General features: G+C 42.8%; 1 protein-coding gene across 4 annotated transcripts in view; it reads left to right on the top strand.

The window, feature by feature from the left end:
* Positions 1–17,189, top strand: part of LOC141083865 (astacin-like metalloendopeptidase) — a 157,926-nt gene extending 140,737 nt beyond the window's left edge. For 3 of the 4 annotated variants that reach the window (XM_073568350.1, XM_073568353.1, XM_073568352.1), the window contains exons 5-11: positions 8,423–8,540; positions 13,303–13,481; positions 13,632–13,713; positions 14,687–14,814; positions 14,930–15,042; positions 15,146–15,356; positions 16,839–17,189. In XM_073568350.1, the coding sequence (XP_073424451.1) occupies positions 8,423–8,540; positions 13,303–13,481; positions 13,632–13,713; positions 14,687–14,814; positions 14,930–15,042; positions 15,146–15,356; positions 16,839–16,861 (854 nt within the window). In that variant the 3' untranslated portion in view covers positions 16,862–17,189. The remainder of the gene's footprint in view (positions 1–8,422; positions 8,541–13,302; positions 13,482–13,631; positions 13,714–14,686; positions 14,815–14,929; positions 15,043–15,145; positions 15,357–16,838) is intronic. The other variant, XM_073568351.1, reaches the window with a different exon arrangement.
* Positions 17,190–21,294: the final 4,105 nt, after the last annotated feature.

Genomic DNA, 21,294 nt, shown 5'->3' with positions numbered 1-21,294 from the left:
CACACGACCCCTTCTCTCACTCCGTCTCTCATACTCATGCCGTCATCGCCGCTGCTCCACGATCCCCGACATCTTCTTCCGCCGACGCCATCCTGGATCCAGACGTTGTCCACGCCGGCGACATGTTCTTGCGGCGACGCCATCTTGACTATCGCGGGATTTCGCCGATCCAAAATGGCGTCGCCGCAAGAACATGTCGCCGGCGTGGACGACATCGGGATCCAAAATGGCGTCGGCGTAATCTCGCGAGATTTCGCCGACGCCATCTTTTTGGATCCCGAGTCGTCCACGCCAGCGACGTGTTCTTGCGGCGACGCCATCTTGAATCTCGCGGGATTTCACGAAATCCAAGATGGCGTCGCCGCAAGAACATGTCGGCGGCCTGGAGAACGTCTGGAACCAGGATCGCGGCGGCGGAGGAAGATGTCGGGGCAGCGACGATGACGGTGTGAGTATGAGAAACGGAGTGAGAGAAAGGAACGTATGTGGAGTGAAAGAGTGAGTGGACGTGAGTGGAGGTGAAAGGTGAGAGGAGTGTCTGTTGAGGCGGTGTGGTGTGCTGAGGGTTAACATGTGCGTGTGTGTGGTGACGTCACCGGTTACAACTGGACGGAAGTTGTTACAACCGGAAGCTGCTTAGGGCATTTATTATTATAGATGATGAGGAAGAAGCCGTCTGTTGTTGGCAGTGATGGCGTGTAGAGGCTTCTTCAGCCAATGTAATAGATTTAGAGTTAGGGGATTCGTGTGTGAGACGACGGCGTTTATAAGCCTTAATCTTGTCAAGTCGATGCTGTTTTTCCTCAGGAGTCTCATTAGCACGGCGTTGTTTTTGTCGTAGTGCTAAAGCTGCTTTCCTTTCACTGGCATTGGCATACTGTGCATCAGTATTGAATGGTGGTATTGATAGGGCAGAAACAGATTGCTGATTAGTTATGTCAGTGAACGGCATATGGGATGAAGTGTAGCAGTAAATTGTTCCACATGCTGATGTGGAAGCATCCTGTTGTGAGTCTAATAATAATGATGAGGAAGAGGCCGTCTGTTGTCGGCGGTGACGGCGTGCAGAGGCTTCTTCAGCCAATCTTATGGATTTAGAGTTAGGGGATTCGTGTGTGAGGCGACGGCGTTTATAAGCCTTAATCTTCTCAAGGCGATGGTGTTTTTCCTCAGGAGTCTCATTAGCACGGCGTTGTTTTTGTCATAGTGCTAAAGCTGCTTTCCTTTCACTGGCATTTGCATACTTTTTGTTATGACTCATGTTGGCACAGGTAAAGGAGTCTATTTGGCAGTTATCTGGCAGTGAAGAAGGCGTCCTGGAGTATTGTAGAGTAAACAGATACTAATTGACCCTGTAATTGCCCAGCAGTAGTTATGAAGTGGTAGTGGCAAATTGGCCCTGTAGTTAGACACCGGCAGAGGAGCAAGGCAGCAGTAGTTATGGCGGTAGAGGCAAATTGGCCCTGTAATTAGACACCGGCAGAGGAGCAAGGCAGCAGTAGTTATGGCGGTAGAGGCAAATTGGCCCTGTAATTAGACACAGGCAGTGAACAGTCAGAGGAGCAAGGCAGCAGTACTTATGGCAGTAGAGGCAAATTGGCCCTGTAATTAGACACTGGCAGAGGAGCAAGGCAGCAGTAGTTATGGCGGTATAGGCAAATTGGCCCTGTAATTAGACACAGGCAGTGAACAGTCAGAGGAGCAAGGCAGCAGTACTTATGGCGGTAGAGGCAAATTGGCCCTGTAATTAGACACTGGCAGAGGAGCAAGGCAGCAGTAGTTATGGCGGTATTGGCAAATTGGCCCTGTAATTAGACACAGGCAGTGAACAGTCAGAGGAGCAAGGCAGCAGTACTTATGGCGGTAGAGGCAAATTGGCCCTGTAATTAGACACGGCAGAGGAGCAAGGCAGCAGTAGTTATGGCGGTATAGGCAAATTGGCCCTGTAATTAGACACCAGCAGAGGAGCAATGCAGCAGTAGTTATGGCGGTAGAGGCAAATTGATCCTGTAATTAGACACCGGCAGAGGAGCAAGGCAGCAGTAGTTATGGCGGTAGAGGCAAATTGATCCTGTAATTAGACACCAGCAGAGGAGCAAGGCAGCAGTAGTTATGGCGGTATTGGCAAATTGGCCCTGTAATTAGACACCAGCAGAGGAGCAATGCAGCAGTAGTTATGGCGGTAGAGGCAAATTGATCCTGTAATTAGACACCGGCAGAGGAGCAAGGCAGCAGTAGTTATGGCGGTAGAGGCAAATTAGCCCTGTAATTAGACACCGGCAGAGGAGCAAGGCAGCAGTAGTTATGGCGGTAGAGGCAAATTGATCCTGTAATTAGACACCGGCAAAGGAGCAATGCAGCAGTAGTTATGGCGGTAGAGGCAAATTAGCCCTGTAATTAGACACTGGCAGAGGAGCAAGGCAGCAGTAGTTATGGCGGTAGAGGCAAATTAGCCCTGTAATTAGACACCGGCAGAGGAGCAAGGCAGCAGTAGTTATGGCGGTATTGGCAAATTGGCCCTGTATTTAGACACCAGCAGAGGAGCAATGCAGCAGTAGTTATGGCGGTAGAGGCAAATTGATCCTGTAATTAGACACTGGCAGAGGAGCAAGGCAGCAGTAGTTATGGCGGTAGAGGCAAATTGGCCCTGTAATTAGACACCGGCAGAGGAGCAAGGCAGCAGTAGTTATGGTGGTAGAGGCAAATTGATCCTGTAATTAGACACCAGCAGAGGAGCAATGCAACAGTAGTTATGGCGGTAGAGGCAAATTAGCCCTGTAATTAGACACCGGCAGAGGAGCAAGGCAGCAGTAGTTATGGCGGTATAGGCAAATTGGCCCTGTAATTAGACACCGGCAGAGGAGCAATGCAGCAGTAGTTATGGCGGTAGAGGCAAATTAGCCCTGTAATTAGACACCGGCAGAGGAGCAAGGCAGCAGTAGTTATGGCGGTAGAGGCAAATTGGCCCTGTAATTAGACACCGGCAGAGGAGCAAGGCAGCAGTAGTTATGGCGGTATAGGCAAATTAGCCCTGTAATTAGACACCGGCAGAGGAGCAAGGCAGCAGTAGTTATGGCGGTAGAGGCAAATTAGCCCTGTAATTAGACACCGGCAGAGGAGCAAGGCAGCAGTAGTTATGGCGGTAGAGGCAAATTAGCCCTGTAATTAGACAACGGCAGAGTAGCAAGGTAGCAGTAGTTATGGCAAAATAGGCAAATTGGCCCTGTAATTAGACACCGGCAGTAAACAGGCATAGGACCAAGGCAGCAGTAGTTATGGTGGTACAGGCAATGCCAAGCGTCCGCACAGCAAGTCGGCGTGAGGTAAATGACGCAATTTCACGAATGCAAGATGGCGTCGGCGAAATCTCGCGAAATTTCACCAACGTCGTTAAGGCTGTGTGCACACGCTGCGGATTAGGTGCGGATTCATCCGCGCGGATTTTGTAAAATCCGCAGGTGAAACCGCAGGTCAAAAGACCTGCGGTTTTACCTGCGGATTGCTCTGCGGTTTTGCCCTGCGGTTTTTCATCTCCTCAATAGAGGAGATGGCAAACCGCAGGAGAATCCGCTGAAAGAATTGACATGTCCTCCGCCGCCGCGATCCAGGATCCAGACGTTCTCCAGGCCGCCGACATGTTCTTGCGGGACGCCATCTTGGATGTCGTGAAGTCCCGCGAGATTCAAGAAGGCGTCGCCGCAACAACATGTCGCTGGCGTGGACGACATCGGGATCCAAAAAGATGGCGTCGGCGAAATCTCGCGAGATTACGCCGACGCCATATTGGATCCCGATGTCACCCACGCCAGCGACATATTCTTGCGGGACGCCATCTTGGATGTCGTGAAGTCCCGCGATATTCAAGATGGCGTCGCCGCAACAACATGTCGCTGGCATGGGCGACATTGGGATCCAAAATGGCGTCGGCGTAATCTCGCGAGATTTCGCCGACGCCATCTTTTTGGATCCCGATGTCGTCCACGCCAGCGACATATTGTTGCGGCGACGCCTTCTTGAATCTCGCGGGACTTCACGACATCCAAGATGGCGTCCCGCAAGAACATGTCGGCGGCCTGGAGAACGTCTGGATCCTGGATCGCGGCGGCGGAGGAAGATGTCGGGGCAGCGACGATGACGGTGTGAGTATGAGAAACGGAGTGAGAGAAAGGAACGTATGTGGAGTGAAAGAGTGAGTGGACATGAGTGGAGGTGAAAGGTGAGAGGAGTGTGTGTTGAGGCGGTGTGGTGTGTTGAGGGTTAACATGTGCGTGTGTGTGTGGTGACGTCACCGGTTACAACTGGACGGAAGTTGTTACAACCGGAAGCTGGTTAGGGCATTTATTATTATAGATTATCTGTGTTATTGAGGGTAACTGAGGGCTACATCCCCACTATCTATCTGGTACATGGACTCTACCCCAATTAGACATAGCCATGTAGTCTCAATGTCCAACTGGGTGCAATAAGTTGTTTATCCATCGTGTCTAATTCATCATGAGGAATAAGGCTATAGATAATTATAATGGGGACTCAGAATGAGACAGCATTTTCATATACAGTGTGTGTGTAAGACCCCAGAAAGATATAAACACAAGAGGGCTTATAGGATTCCCTATCATTGGTAAGATAAAATAGTCTCAAAAGATACATGCCAATATAGACTTGATGAAGAGTATCTATAGACTCGAAACGCGTTGTATATTTTAAGACTATATTATCTTGCTAATAAAATTTTATTTAGATCATACTTTTGGTGAAACTGCTACAATTTTGGGGATTTGTTTCTGTTCCCAGTGAGTAATGTCCTTTTCCAGGACTGTATGATATATTGATGTGGTATTCATAGTGGCTCTCTTATCCTGGGCTAAGCGCAGCAACTCAAGCCTGAAGTAATGGGACATCAGCTGCATACAACCCTCTAAATGTGCTACACTTGTGATGTGCCTATTCTAGCACAATATACTAAGGGAAGCCTTCCTTATCCACCAAACCTACACGGCACTGCCTCATCTCCTGACCGCATCACACACTGCATGTTCCACAGCCCTTTAAAGTGCTGGACCATCTTTTTAATTTTGTTATTATAAATATAGGTATGACACTTTTATTTCATTATAATAAAATGTTATGAATATATTCTAAAGGAAAAAAAATGGGTAAGCGTGTAATCTGTGCTGCTGAATAACTGAGGGTCCGGACACATATCGCATAGAATGTGGCTTTATTCAACGCGTTTCATAGTTCTCAGACTTCATCAGGAAAATACCACAATTTTTTGGTATTTTCCTGATGAAGAAGTCTGAGAACTTTGAAACGCAATGAATAAAGTCACATTCTATGTGATATGTGTCCGGACCCTCAGTCATTCAGCAGCGCACAGTGAATCCACGTTTGCACAATTTTTTTTCTTTTGGTTGGTCATCAGTGGACCTGTGGATCTGCTGCAGCGAATAATGTTATAAACCATATTTTGCCTCCATTTGGTGAGTACAATCTAATGTGTTAAACTGTCTGAATGCCTGATAAGAGCCTACTTGCGCTATTTCTTCAACAGTCTCTAATGAGTATATTTTATGTACACAGCATGCACACAGCAATATTAGGACTCTGTTTAAAGATGATCCTTCACCAGCTTTCACAATACACATAATTTACCAAATAGATCTTAAGAAAATAGCTGTACAATCCTTGGTCAAAGGTTGAACTCAATCCTCTCTCACATATCCTGTTGAAAGGTCCTCAGTGTCCCTCCTCCCTGCTGCTAAATCACTACCTACATAACCTGATTGACAGCTCCTCAGTGTCCCTCCTCACTGCTGCTAAATCACTACCCATGTAGCCTGATTGACAGCTCCTCAGTATCCCTTTTCCCTTCTGTATCACCACCCATTTAGCCTGACTGGCTCCTCAATGTCCTTCTTCTGTTGCTGAGATCTCACACCTCTCAGTACAAACTGTAGTTGTGAGCCTGACTGCGTTACAACTGAATACACTTGTACTCTTTAGCAATCTTTATAGATGGACTGATAAAATGCTTGTTTTAATATCAGAATTATTTAGCCATTCTGACATGGAGTTTCAATGTAGGCACTCACGTCTCATCAAGTGTAAAATTATATGAATTGATGATGTTGAAGTTCTTGTTAAGAAAATAGCTGTACAATCGTTGGTCAAAGGATAAACTCAATCCTCTGCCACATATCATGTTTGAAAGCCCCTCAGTGTCCCTCCTCCCTGCTGCTAAATCACCACCCATGTAGCCAGATTGATGGCTCCTCAGTGTCCCTCCTTCCTGCTGCTAAATTGTTACCCACCTAGCCTGATTGACAGCTCCTCAGTATCCCTTTATCCTTCTTTATCATTACCACCCATTTAGCCTGACTGATGACTCCTCAGTGTCCTTCCTCTGCTGCTGAGATCTCACACCTCTCAGTACAAACTGTAGTTGTGAGCCTGGCTGTGTGACAACTGAATACACTTATACTGGTGCAATCTCTATGGCTGTACTGATAAAAAACTCGTTTTAATACCAGAATGATTTAGCCATCCTGACATGGACTTTCAATGTAGGCACTCTCGTCTCATAAAGTGTAAAATATCAATTTAATAATGTATGTAGTTTGTATTGTGAAATTTGGCGACAAATCCTCTTTGAGCTCACTTGATGTGACACCTATAGCAATATATGGGTCATTCTGTATCAGTTTCTTCACACTGAACAAGATTGGTGCATTTCATGAAGAAAATTCAGAGAATGTTGGATTGAATGCCATAATATACAGGGTCCCCGTATGTGAACACATGTTGTACCTAAGGAGCAGACCTGTAGGGGCCCTGTACAGTGGTGCTTAAAAATTTGTAAATACTTCAGAATTTTCCATATATCTGCATACATCTGACCTAAAATCAGTTTTTCACACAAGTCTAAAGTTAAATATTTTTGACTTATTGGTTGGATTTCATTCTCACATTAAAGTGGTCCAATATCACAAGTCTGTGAGTGTCAGAAATATGTAAACTTCTGATTTTAGTATCTTTTTCAGTAATAACTGAATAACTGCATCAAAACATTTTTGATAATCATTAGTCCTGCACTTTGACTTTGAGGAATTGTAGCCCATTCCTCCGAACAAAACTGCTTCTGCTTTATGGGGGGGGGGGGTTTCTCCTATGAACTGATCATTTCAGGACATTCTGCAACATGATTATAGGTGTTACGTCAGTCTTGTGACTTGGTCATTCAAAAACTTTAATTTTATTATTCTTCAATTATTCTTTTTTACCATGACTTGTGTGCTTTGGATTGTTGTTTGGCTGTATTATTCTCTTGAGAGTCATTTCGTAGATAGATGTCCTGACAATTTCCTCTAGAATTTCCCCCAAAAAATAAGAATTCAACGTTCAATCAATGATGGCAGCCATCCTGGCCCAGATGAAGCAAAACAGGCCCAAGCCATGATAATATCACCCCAGAGTTTCAAAGATGGTATGAGGTTTTAAAGCTGTATTGCACTGTTTTTCTTTCTCCAAACATTATGAGTGTCATTTAAACCAAAAAGGTCTATTTTAGTCTAATCCATCTACAAAACATTGTTTCAATATCCTTCTGGCTTGTCCAGATCATCTTTAGCAAACTGGAGCTGGGTAGAAATATTTTTTTTTTTATTATTTCTTGGAGCACAGTGGGTTTCCCTTTACAATCCTGCCAAGTATATCATAATTGATCAATATCCTTCTTATGGTGGACTCATGAGCACTAACATTGGCTAATATGAGAGAGGCCTTTAGTTACTAGACGATACCTTGGGGTTCTTTGTGACCTAGTGGTCTATTAGACGCCTTGATCTTTGTTGGTCAACCACTCCTCGGGAGGTTGGCAATCGTCTTCAATTTCCTCAGTTTGTATGCAATCTGACTGGATTTTTGGAGTGCAAGCTATTTAGAGATGGTTTTGTAGCCCTATCAAGTGTCATGAGCATCAACAATTCTCCTTCTGAGGTCCTCAGAAATCTGTCTGTGCCATGATATCCTTCCACAAATATGTTGTGAAAATTAGACTTTAGTAAATTCCTGTTCTTTAAATAAATCAGGTATTCCACTCACACATGATTGTCATCCTATTGATTTAAAAATACTAGATTTTAATTTCACATTCAAATTTTTGTCTATTTCTAAAGGTTCACATACATTTGCTACTCGGGCATGTGATATTTGATCATTTTCTTCATTTTTAAAAGTCTATTTTTTATCTTTATTACTTTTTTTGTTAGCATTTATTTACATTTTAGGACTTGTGTGAAATTCTAAAGGATTCACAAACATTTTCACGCATCACTATGTGCCATTATAAAGGCGCTGTGTACACGGCTCTTCCTGATTTTACTTATTTTAAATCTGATTTATACAATCTTCTTATCTGCAGCAGCATCAGAAGTAACTCTGATCAATGAAGCCTTGAAGGAATTTGAGACAATGACCTGTGTGCAGTTTGTGAATCGGGTCTCTGAAACAGACTACCTCAGTATAGAATCTGGAGTGGGGTGAGTGGTAATATTTTTACTATTGACTATTGTCTATAATCGATGACAGGACTGTTTCATATTACAGATTGAGATGATTGAAATGTTTGAAATTCAAATTTGCTTGCTTTGCCAATTCTTAGTTTAGTTTCAATTTGCAATGAATCTCTTTGTCGCAAATCACAAGTACTGCTAAGACTTAAATTGCTCAGAAAAGTGTATCACTTTTTGAGGACTCCTAGGACTGTAGTGAACCCCTTTCAAGCTTTTATAAAATGTCAGTGAATTCACATCTGGGTAGAGGTAAGCAGATAATAATCCCACAAGCATTCCATCATACATCTAGCTATGCTCACCAGCACAACTGACTGCACCATTCTTTCACTTTCCACACCCAGTTAAGACTATTGGTTATCATGGCCAGCGTCATCAGTGTCTTCATCATTTTCACTATGTGATCCTCATTCTCAGCCTGTGCCTGTAAGGTGGCCAAAATGTTCCAATTCATGTCAATGCTCAGTTTCAGCTGGCTGAACCATTCAGCATGAAATTGCCTGTTTGAAGCACAAACTTCTTCACTGTATGGCTTTTGTTGTTCATGCTGTCAAGCTGTAAAATAACTTTATCTAGCACGAACAAAAAGAATGAAGGTTGTGGGTGGAATCAATGCTGTGACCTGTTGCTGTTTATTCAGTCATGTCTTTTGAGGCAGATTTGGATCACATGTAAGAGGAGAGGGATAGCCACTCACTGGCAGTGAAAACAGACATTGTTCGCAGCTGCTTAGGTTTCTCCCCCTGCCCTGGTTATGTTGATCCGTCACTCCGACTCAAAACAAACATCCAATTTGTCATCAAAACCGAATACATTTTCCTGCCCTATTGCTGCTCCATGTGTCTATGGTGCAGCTCGTTTTTTTGAGAGAACGTTTTCCTGCACATAAGCACATCCAGTAGGCACCCCTTTCTGTGAGAATAATGCTGGCTGGGCATCTTCACACCATAATTTTTCAAAAGTTAGTAGACTGTACTGTATTAAATGACCACAACTGCACCATCAGCAACTTGACCAGATGGAAGTTAAATTGCAACACAGTGAGAAAAGTGTATGTAGAGGATACAGACATACAATCTGGAATCTATATCCAGAGGTGTAAAGGAGAAATAGTTGAAATATGACAGACAGTACTTGTAAATGATGAGAACACTACTTGAGGGTGCAGTGTCGGTGACAAAGATGAAACATGGCCATCAATCAGATAGCCTCAAGCTGTCCTCAAACCCTTTGTTCTCACACCCTTTTCACACATGAACAGGTGATGTCACTTTGTGTTGGAGAGCCATAATTCTTAGAAGAAATCTTTGACAGCATGCAGGAGAAAATGAAGTCAAAGCTTGAATATTCTGTCTACAATGTGAAAAAGATTTCCCACACCAATAATGCCCATTATCACATGGACATACAACTCATCCCCACTGTGAGAAGAGCTTTTAAGCACTGTTGTGCCTCCTCCACCTACAGCACGTGTGGCATCACCTGCTACAGAGCTGACCAACAAAGAAGGAGAATTTGCTTTGGAGGATCTTTTAGCCTCACGTTGCCTTCAAGTGGTGTGACAATCTGAGGATGTGGGCTGTAACAATCACCTAATCAGGTTAACAATGCAACTATTTTTTTTATTCCTTACAGCAATTCTGAGTAGATGGTTGAAATGCCATGTTCCAAGTCCACAAGATTTCATCCCGGGCCTTTTCATTGGCCCACAGCTTTGATGTCTCCCCCCAGCATAGTCTTTATTCGCAGTCCATGCTCCAAACAATGACCGTAGCACATGTCTCCCTCTCCAGCTGACAACAACAGTCCTTAAGATAGTTCCTCACATCCAGACGATAGATCTCATGACCATAGCATGCGTATCAAGCTCCAGTCGGCAACCACATATAGCACAGTTCCAACTAGGTTATCCAAATGTCTTTGTGGGTTCAGTGATGGGCAGAAGAGCAGACCTGTATTCCACAAGAAGGGGCCATGGTTCATTGGCCTGCTCCTGAAGAGAGTTTATTTTCAAATGGAGCCAGAGACTTTTTTTTATCCACCGCTTCCGTTCTGGACATTCTTCCACAGGAAGAGGTTGAGAGAGGTGATCCTTCAATGTACGATTGTTCACATATTCTGCATATTTATCTTAAGCTGTGTAGGTTAGTAAAATGCAGTGGACTGATGGAATATGTAATGAGCATGCATTCACAAATTAACATACAGCAAGAGTCAACGTACAGTCTCAAATGAAACAATGGCTCAATTGAGGCCTCTGAGACACAGACAAGAGTAATGGAATGAGTGCTTTTAATTTTTAGCTTCTGTATACATAAGATCAAGTCCACATGTCTTCCTTTGCTTACTGTCACTGAATGGAAACATTGATTCCAGAGGTACACACTTTCCAGGTGAAATTAGTGCACCTAAGCTGGCGAGCAAGCAAATCTCTAATAAAAAAACAGCAAGCAAATCTCTAACAAAACACAACAATAAGTTTGATGTAACCGGTGCTCTGTGCTGGAGAAAATTAGCATCCCATACAGCCATGGATTCCGCTTAACGTCCATTGGTACAGTAGTCTTTAGTACAAGGCCAGCTCCTCAAAATGGGTGTTTCCAAGGCCAACACCCATCCTCCCCTGATGATATAAGCTTAGCAACACCATTTTCTGGCTCCCAGGTCTTGTCCACAACAAGATCATCATACCTGATACAGCTGACAGTTTGGAAACATCTGCTTAAAAAGGCTAACTGTTGTTCTCTTCCAATAAATTATCTAGAAGAACCTGTTTATGCTGAAACATCTTCCTTGGCCTTTGGAGTACTGCCCCTAATTGAATGTCAGCTATATAAAATATTGAGTGTAATCGTGGCAGAAGAGTTTGACAGAACAAAACACTAATGACGTGTTGTGCATTCTGATCTACTCTCCCTAGTCTGTAATACCCTAAAATAGACACCGATATCCCTGCCTTATCATTTATAGTGGCTAAGATTATCTTTCCTGATTGGCTGTGCTAGACCATGTGATGTAATAGATGGAAGACATTATGGGGAAGCCTTTTAATGTCATGTGAGCCTGCTGCTCTCTAGCTGATGCAATCTTAGGCAATGTGTGAAATGATGCAGGGTATTTTATTTGGTAATTTATGCTAATTGAGTCACAAACTTATCTTCCCAGATAAATGTCAATCTTACTAATATTACAATCTAATATATAATGCTCAAGTGTGTGTATGTATGTATGTGTGTATGTACTGTGTATGTGTGTGTGTGTATGTCCAGGATTGGCATCCGCACTGTCGCAGCTACAGCCACAAAATTTGGCACAGTCACACGTCTGGACCCCGAGAGCTTCCTAGGCTATGTTGTGAGGTGAAATTTAACTCCACGCGTTCCAATTTACCAAACAATTTTGCCCCTATCTACATAATGGGGAAAAAGTGTGTGTATCAAGCCCCGCCCCTCATTATGATGTCATAATGGTTGCCATGGCGACGCTGATCTCATCATAGGTTGCAAGCCCCCTGCTCATTATGATGTCATAATGGTTGACTATGGGATGGAGGATGTGTGATGGGTATATGGGCACGGGACTATGGGATGGAGGATATGTATGACGGGTATATGGGCACGGGCCTATAGGATGGTGGATATGTATGAAGGGTATATGGGCATGGGACTATGGGATGGAGGATATGTATGACGGGTATATGGGCATGGGACTATGGGATGGAGGATATGTATGATGGGTATATGGGATCGGGACTATGGGATGGAGGATGTGTGATGGGTATATGGGCACTGGACTATGGGATGGAGGATATGCATGACAGGTATATGGGCACAGGACTAAGGAATGGCAGATATGTATGATGGGTATATGAGCACTGGACTATGGGATGGAGGATATGTATGATGGGTATATGGGCACGGGACTAAGAAATGGCAGATATGTATGATGGGTATATGGGCATGGGACTATGGGATGGAGGATGTGTGATGGGTATATGGGTACTGGACTATGGGATGGGGGATATGTATGATGGGTATATGGGCATGGGACTATGGGATGGAGGATGTGTGATGGGTATATGGGCACTGGACTATGGGATGGAGGATATGTATGACGGGTATATGGGCACGGGACTAAGAAATGGCAGATATGTATGATGGGTATGTGGGCACGGGACTATGGGATGGAGGATATGTATGATGGGTATATGGGCATGGGACTATGAGATGAAGGATGTGTGATGGGTATATGGGCACTCAACTATGGGATGGCAAATATGTATGATGGGTATATGGGCATGGGACTATGGGATGGAGGATGTGTGATGGGTATATGGGCATGGGATTATGGGATGGAGGATATGAATGATGGGTATATGGGCACTTGACTATGAGATGGAGGATATGTATGATGGGTATATGGGCATGGGCCTATGGGATGGTGGATATGTATGATGGGTATATGGGCACGGGACTATGGGATGGAGGATATGTATTATGGGTATATGGGCACTGGACTATGGGATGGAGGATATGTATGATGGGTATATGGGCACTGGACTATGGGATGGAGGATATGTATGATGGGTATATTGGCATGGGACTATGGGATGGAGGATAATTATAATTTGTTATAACTAACCACAGTTAGTTACTATGCCCGGGCAGCGCCGGGCTCTTCAGCTAGTATGAAATATATGTAAGATTTCTTGTTTCTGTTTTATACATAGCTGCTGGTCTTACATTGGGAGAATATTAGGCAAACAGACCGTAAGCCTGTCCAGTCCAAGCTGCATGGTGTACGGTGTGATACAACATGAAGCTATGCACAATATTGGTTTCTTCCATGAACATACCAGAATGGACCGAGACAACTACATTGACATCTTATGGCAGAACATGGATCAAGGTGAGAAGTTTTACAAATGTGGTCAATCCTTTGAGTAGATTCATGTATGAGGCTCATTCCACCTATATCTACATTGTCCTTAGAGAGAATCTGCTAAATCCTTACATAACTTTCTTTAATACATAATAACCTTGTTCTCATCTCTTCCAGCTTACTACGGTAATTTTAATTCTGCTGATGGAAACACCTTTAGCATTCCTTATGATTATGCATCAGTGATGCATTACAACAAGTAAGTCCAGATGACAAATGTTCCTTGTTGTACCTTATTCCATTTACTGTTATTTCTTATTACAATATCACATGTTTTGGGTAAAAAAAAAACCCTTGTAAACCCTTTTGTAATATCAGACATCTGAAAGTCAAATTTTCATTACATTGTTAGAGGTATTCCCTAGGCATATACTAAGCAGAGGTTTAGGGAGGCAAAATTGGAACTCTAATCACCTTGGTCAGAATATTTAAATACCCTCAATGGAGCATAATGAGTTTTATGGCACCCCCATGGTACTTTGATATCAACACCCCTCCTACAAATCTTAAACCATGCCAAAAAAGATCTATATTAAGTGTATAGGGTTATTCCATTATCAGTTGTTCATGGCTGCTAATACGTGCATCCAGGTGAAGATCACTGAGCGACGCTTTTCCCTTAAATTCCCATTCGCTCCGTGTTTCTGTAGTAGTCAACATATAGAAAGTTAATAATATGTCAGCCTTGAATGTAACCTTTTATAGAGATTTATTAGCTGCAGAAAATGGCTAAAAGTCCAACTACTGATATCAGTAGGCCAATAAAATAAAGTAGGGTTCATCGAAATGGGCAACACTGACCATATAAAACATGGCTAATCCAAATCTGCCAGATGGAGGAGTGCTTTCTTATGCTGCTTCACCCTGGCTGATAAAGTGGTTGTTTCACAATGTCATCTCTAAGCTAACCATAGATCCCCAGATAATTTTGTACTTGGTCAGTGTTGTTGTATCCCATTGACGGTTCTTCATCGGAACATCTCGCTGGCAGATGTTTTACTTAGCAGTTTCACGGTGAAAACTGAAAGGAATTTACTCTGAGAAAAGCACACTTTGTGTAATGGAAATATGAATGACTACTTATGCATCCATCCATCATGACTGCTTTCTATGTTTGAATTCCCAGTACTGGGCAAAATTGTAAAATATATCTTCACACTTTTTTTTTATAGTTATGCCTATTCCAAAGACAATATTTTGCGTACAATAGTTCCAAAACCTGATCCTAGTGTGCCAATTGGACAGAGATCGGGAATGAGCAGTCTGGACGTGATGAAAATTAATGCCAACTATGGCTGCAGTAAGTTTCCTTTGCCTGATGTCTTCTCTCAAATCCTAATTGTTCTCATCTCTGTCATTTGATGTGAACTTTACACTCCTCAGTAATGTTGTCTATTTATGTTACCACAAAAAAGACCTTTGTAGAGAAAAGCTGGTGACGACCTCAGGATCTCTTTCTGGAAACAGTTCCATGGCAAACCAAGGTGGTGGAAATTGTCTCTGGCTTATTCAAGTCCCATACATGAAGGTAAAATGAATACAGAAAAATATCATTGACCATAAAAATTAGATATTTGTAGATTTTTTTTTAATTGATCCAATCTAATAGCACTTTTTTATTTTTGTCCCAGGTTTCGTTGCTGTTTAGCAATCTTAACATCGCTTCTACTGACTATGTTAAAGTCTATGATGGTTTCTCTAAATCATCACCTGTCCTGCTGGACAGAACTTACGGATCTGGGCCAATCTTACCTCTGGTTTCTTCTGGGCGAAACATGCTTGTAGAGTTTGTGAAAACAAGCAGTTCCGTGACCAGTACATTTACAGCCTCTTATGTCACTGGTAAGTGTTTAGCATTTGTTCTCAGATGGCCAAAAATATCCATCCAATGGTAAATGAATGGCCCTGATATCTTGATCAAAATGAACAATTGGCTCTGCCAATCCCACTAGCATCTTCTACTTCACCAAAGGCACATGGTATTTCAGTATAAGGTGAGGAAATAAGTGGTAGATGAACACTTCTGCCTGTGAGATGAAAATGTAACTTGTCAATCCCTGTGGTAACCAACTATAGATATTACAGGACTTGGTGCCCTTGAAGTGGTACCCACAAGTAAAAATCTATTGTCTATGATTGCTTTAGTTTTTTCTAATTTTCATGAACTGCACAGGAGAAATGTTAGCTAGATCCCCTATTAATCTGTACAGTCCATGTGTATAGACCAACACCAATAACTCCATATTTAAAAGCATCTATTGATACAGCTTGTTTGACTGTATGTCACTCACCTCTAAGTGTCATCACAGATGTCTGACACTTGTCCATTTCCTTCCATCTCTAGCCCATAGCTATATTGTGCGTCTTTAATACCAGGGTTTCTCCTATAGTGTGTTAAAAATTATTTATATTTTTAACCAAATCGAATCAACTTTAGAGGCTGACCATAGATGTAGGTCTGTGCCAGGAGTCTTATCAATTGTCCCTTGACCAAGGGCTCCTTCCCTGTCCCTAACTCTAGGGGGCACCCTAGCTCGCCATGTTCCCTGAGTTACTTCTGAAGGTGAAGATGCCAGTGCCACATACCTTGCCTTAGCTTCTGAATCCGCCCTCAGTCTGTACCCTTCCCCCATCCAGGGCAGAGGGGCGTAGTAATGCGCCATAGTACAACAACCAGGTTAACCAGGTAATACAAATTGGGGTAGCTGAAAATACCAAACATATAAATTTACACTCACATATAACAGAGGAATGCACCGGGGAGTGAAGGATTTGGTTAAAGCAAAGCAGGAGAAGAAAGGGAATTATCACATACTCGAAACCTAGCAACAATCAGATAAATCCACCAACCGCCTTCTCCTATAATAACCAACAACAACCTCCAGCCATGCATCATAAGCTGCTTCTGACAATGTTTGCTAGCCAGGACACCGGTTATATAAAAGATGGGAGTAGATAATAGTTCACAACTGAGAACCTAAACACTCCAGGAGCTCTCAACTGAGCAGATTAAGCCCTGCACTGCCAAAATAAATTTACACTATTTAATAAGAAGGTGATTCTAACCAGCGCAGGAGTAGGAGAAATCAGACGCCGCAGTCTTCTGGCTCCTCTTTGTCGAGGTAAGCCCGTGACAGTCGGTCTACAAATCCACCAGAGATAAGTTGGCAGCGAATCTATTGACTGAAGACAAGGACCAGGAAAATGTAGAAGGGGCTACATAGAAAATCTGGTACTACCCAAAGATAATAAAAAAACAAAAACTTCTTCTCCTGTAATTATTCTTTTCTTCTAATTCATTTTTTTATTTTTTTTATTTTTTAGTGTCTAGAAATTACTGGAAATAAAATCATCCATGAGATGCACCAGCAGAAGATGGGAAGGATGCACACTTTTATTCCATCTATTACAAACCTTTATTCTCTATATATTTAAGTGGTCATCCGATTTATTGTGTTAGGCCATAGTTGTGTATGCTGTAATAATACATTGCGCATTTAGAAAGAAGACTTCCTCATAGCTTCTAGACTCTAAGCTCTTGTGAGCAGGACCCTCGTCCCTCTTTTTTATATTGTTGAATATCTGATATTGTTTGTAGGTGTCCCCCCTGAATTGTAAAGTACCATGGAATATTTTGCTGCTGTATAAATAAAAGTTCAATATTATTTAGTTCAATCTTGATTATGTGTTTTACTTTCACAGAGAGAAGGACTGGGCTGTCCCCACCTCATTCTCTGTCATGTGCATACTTTGTCCCAGTAATAAGCTGGTCTCTTTGCCTTCTATTTCTGGTATCTGCATAAAACACTAAGGGAACATAACAGCAAGTGCTCAGTTCCCCTGCTGTGCCGATAAAGGGGACATTTTTTTCCATACTGTTCACATTGAGATCAGATTGCTGACCGCCATGCACTGGAGATGACTAACTGTGTTGAGACCACCACAATTCCACACCTGATGGTAAATACATAATTGATGCCACAGAAATCCCGACTGACACATTTAGTACAGTAGCGTCTTTGGAGGACTTCAGTAGGAGAAACGCATCCCTCATCAGCTGCCAAAGATGGCAGTTTGTGCTAGAAAAGTGCTGGCGCCCCATAAGTGTCTTTTCCCTGCCCGCTGCAGGGATGCCAGTGTGTGCACTTGCCCGTTCGCGCTCGCTTGGTGTCTATTTGCCACAAGGACCTGCGCGTGGCATGCAGGTCTCCTAGGAGTGTGCTTTGGATGTGCACACTCCCTGACTCATTAAGGGCCTACGCAAACTGCTAAAGACGTCCTCAGTCAATACCTGGGAGACGTCTAGTATATTAAACACCCTCCCCTATTGGGAGGTGCCTTAGAAACTTTATTTAATCAGTCTATATTCTGTTGGCTAGTTTTTACGTACACGTGCGCTCTGCTCCTATCTGGCCTGTTTACCTGATCCTGTCGGCCTTGTCTGCACCTGTTCAAGTCTGTCCTGCTGATCCCATACCTGTATCCAGCCAACGTTGGCAATGATTGTGGTATTAAAACAATATAAAACATTACAAATAAAAAGAAAAGAGTGATGTGGATGGTGAACGGGGATTGAATGAGTTTTCTGGATGGGCACTTTGCTTATGTGTTAGTTGGTATGGATTTATGGCTGCTGGGGGGTAGTGCTGTGTTGGGATTGGCTGTTGGTGGAAGGATACATAATCCACAGGACCGTGATCATACCAACCAGGTTCCTGTGCATGTTGGCGGTAAGATCTTTGGCTGTGTTGGCCAATATGGGAAGCTTGCTGTGGAGGACCGTGATGCCAGCCTTCATCATGGCGAACTTAATGGGCTTGGCTGTACTGTGCCCCATAGTGTGATTGCTGCCCATAATGTGTTTGGGATGTGACACATGGTGGCTGTATAAGTGTGAGGGGATTATTAATGGCTGTGGGATAGTAAGTCCCTACCAAAGGAGGTCCTGTGGATGGAATTTGGCCTATAGTGGTATGTTTCAGTACGTATGGGCCTTAGACACTTATATGACATTGCCATGATTGAGTAGGAGGTACAGTGGAAGATGGATGACGTGAGTCAGTAGGTAGAAGAATTGAAGGTGGTTGGTGTGACTCATTAGTTGCGGGACCATGAGTAGCCCCTTTGGATGCATGGTGGCATTGAGACAGCTCTTGGTGTCTCTCTATGTAACCAAAAAGATGACTGGGATTATTTGGGGTGATGGCGGCATGTATAAGGTGAACTATTGAGGTTTTGGTGTCCAGCCTTTCTTCTGCTGGAATTTGGCAAAGATGTTGGGACAGGCTGTGACAAAATGCCTCTTCTCCATCATCCAAAATTGTGCGCAAAATATAATACATTACATGGATATCAATGTGCCTCCTTGACACTATGTTTTTTGCATCCCTCCTTTGTGCATTCGCCGTAGTATTGGTGATGTGTGGGGTGAGGTATCTAGGAGAAATGTTCGACTGCTGCTCCAGGCATGCTCTTCCTGCTGTGCTGCATCCTGTTGAGGTTTTGTTGGCCCATGACTTTCCTTCTCTGATGGTCCAGGGACATCTTCCTCAGATGGGCGTTGAACGGTAAGTTGGGATTGCCCTGCCTCCACCTCAAAGGCTGTCTCTTTCCCGTATGTTGGATTCTATTCTAAATTTAAATAAAAACAATTTTTTTTAATTTGGTTTTGTAAACTACAAATTTGGATTTTAACCTTAACGATGTGGCACAAAACCTGGTACTTACAGTCTTTGGTCCATGACCAGGGCTAAAAAGTTCATGCGACTCATATACAGGTAGGACCTTTTTTGCTGGCATTGATCCTGGCAGCTCTGCCATCTCCAGGTTACATCATTCACTGCCAAAGGAAACATTTCCATTTACACATGTAAATATATTACTGGCAAGACCACAATAAAAACTGAGAACTAGCAAAGGTGAAAGCTAAACATAAACAGCCCAAAAAAATCCAAAGTATTACCACAAAAAAGCATAGTATTATGCATATTGGAGAAAAATTTACTTAGTCATCCCCATTTGGACATCCGGGGTGCAGCCAGCATAATTTGGAAATAATTGCTGATAAATACAGATCCATGAGGCGTCCCTTACTAGGCGATTTTGATAATTTCAGTCATGAGCATCCCAGAGTTCAGGTCACTCCTGGACTAAAACCAAAAGCATCTTTAAAAAGGATGAAAGGAAGTTGCCCAAAACGCGCGTCGGGGTATGTTACCGCACCTGCACAGTACATCACCAGGTAACATGAACACTTTATATCTGCATATGACTTTTTAGCCTTGGATTGCACCCTCTATCTGTACACTTGTGAGAGATGTATGCAGCAGCACTCTTTACACTTTAATCTCTATTTTTTGTGCTCTCTCTGCATCCATATAGATACTTATGGACTATGTGCATCCTGCTTATATTTTCCCATGCTTTACTGGTGTACAAATTGCATTGAATCACAGCATTTTCTATATGTCCAAAAGGTTCAATAGTTGTTAGACACTTAAAAACAAGTACATCAAAAATGGTCTCTTGTGGTGTATTTACCACTAGACAAAAGAAGTGCTTCCACCTCCAGAATATAAGATTAAAATTAATATTTATTGATAAAGAATAAAACAATGATATTACTAAAAAATAGACAGGGCTAAGAACCTCCAAAATGAGAGGGAAAGCACCAAGTTATGCCAAGGCTAGATGTCAGGCCATCAGTGTATATCTTGACAGCATTATACTGACTATAAGGAAAATATTGATATATAAATATGTCCACTGGTTAGACCATATATGACACCAGTTGTTAGTATAAATGAATGAGCTCAGACCGGTAGAAAAATATAAAAATAAAAAGTGTTGTACACGCAGAAATATCTATATCAAATGCAGGGGCTTAGGAAAAGCAAATGCATGATATACCCAGCTAATGTTATCACATTATCCCCACAGAGTGGCCATTCATACTGACCATCAAGTCCCATGCAGACCCAAACCCTTGCTTCAAAAAGTCAGTACCAATAGATAATATGCACATGCTCAAGCATTCGTTACCTGAGTGGTAGTGGTGCGGTGCAACTAGCTGTGCTGTGCCAGGGGTGGTCTGGGACTCAAGTAGCCAGGCGGTGCTTCCCTCACACCCGATGGGCTACATTTCGCTGTTTGCTTCTTCCGGGGGCGTGTGAAGAAGCGAGCAGCAAAACCGTGCCCGTGATATCGTAATTTTGTAAGAAGCACCTGTACATGCTGCCTGGGAGTTGGAAAGCATATCAGCTGTTCACTGTATTATGTCTTTCTTTCCATATCACTATTGATAAATTATGAGCCGCTGCACTCCCTGCCTCTATTTTTATTTAAAAAAAGTAAATGATAAAACAGGCGATACGTCTATTACTTTACTTCTAGACACACATATTGGGCCCAATTCATTGTAATTTTTCGAAGTCACTTTTCTTTTTCATCTTGTTGTATTTGTTGCCTTTTTTGCGTGAAAATCTTCAATATGGCATGCGCAAGTTCAGGAGTTTTGCTCAAAATTAAAAATGTTCTTTGTTTTTGTCTTTTGCCTTTTTCCCACGATGAGCTTTTGGTGCGTTTTTGAAGCTGAGTGTTTTTTGCTGCATCAAAAACTCAGCGTCTTACCGTTCTAGCAAAGCGGATGGGATTCATAGAAATCTCATGCCCGCTGTGCTTCTTTTTAACGCTGCGTAAACTCACCTGCGGTGAGTTTTTTTTTTAATCCGCAACATGTCACTTTCTTTCGCGGGAACGATGAGTTATTTGTGCGGATTTT

This window comes from Dendrobates tinctorius, unplaced genomic scaffold, assembly GCF_039654945.1.
Source record: "Dendrobates tinctorius isolate UK_male_01 unplaced genomic scaffold, ASM3965494v1 ptg000021l, whole genome shotgun sequence".
Lineage (NCBI taxonomy): Eukaryota > Metazoa > Chordata > Amphibia > Anura > Dendrobatidae > Dendrobates > Dendrobates tinctorius.
Note: the sequence above shows the minus strand (reverse complement) of the source record. Positions and strands in the feature narration are given on the sequence as shown.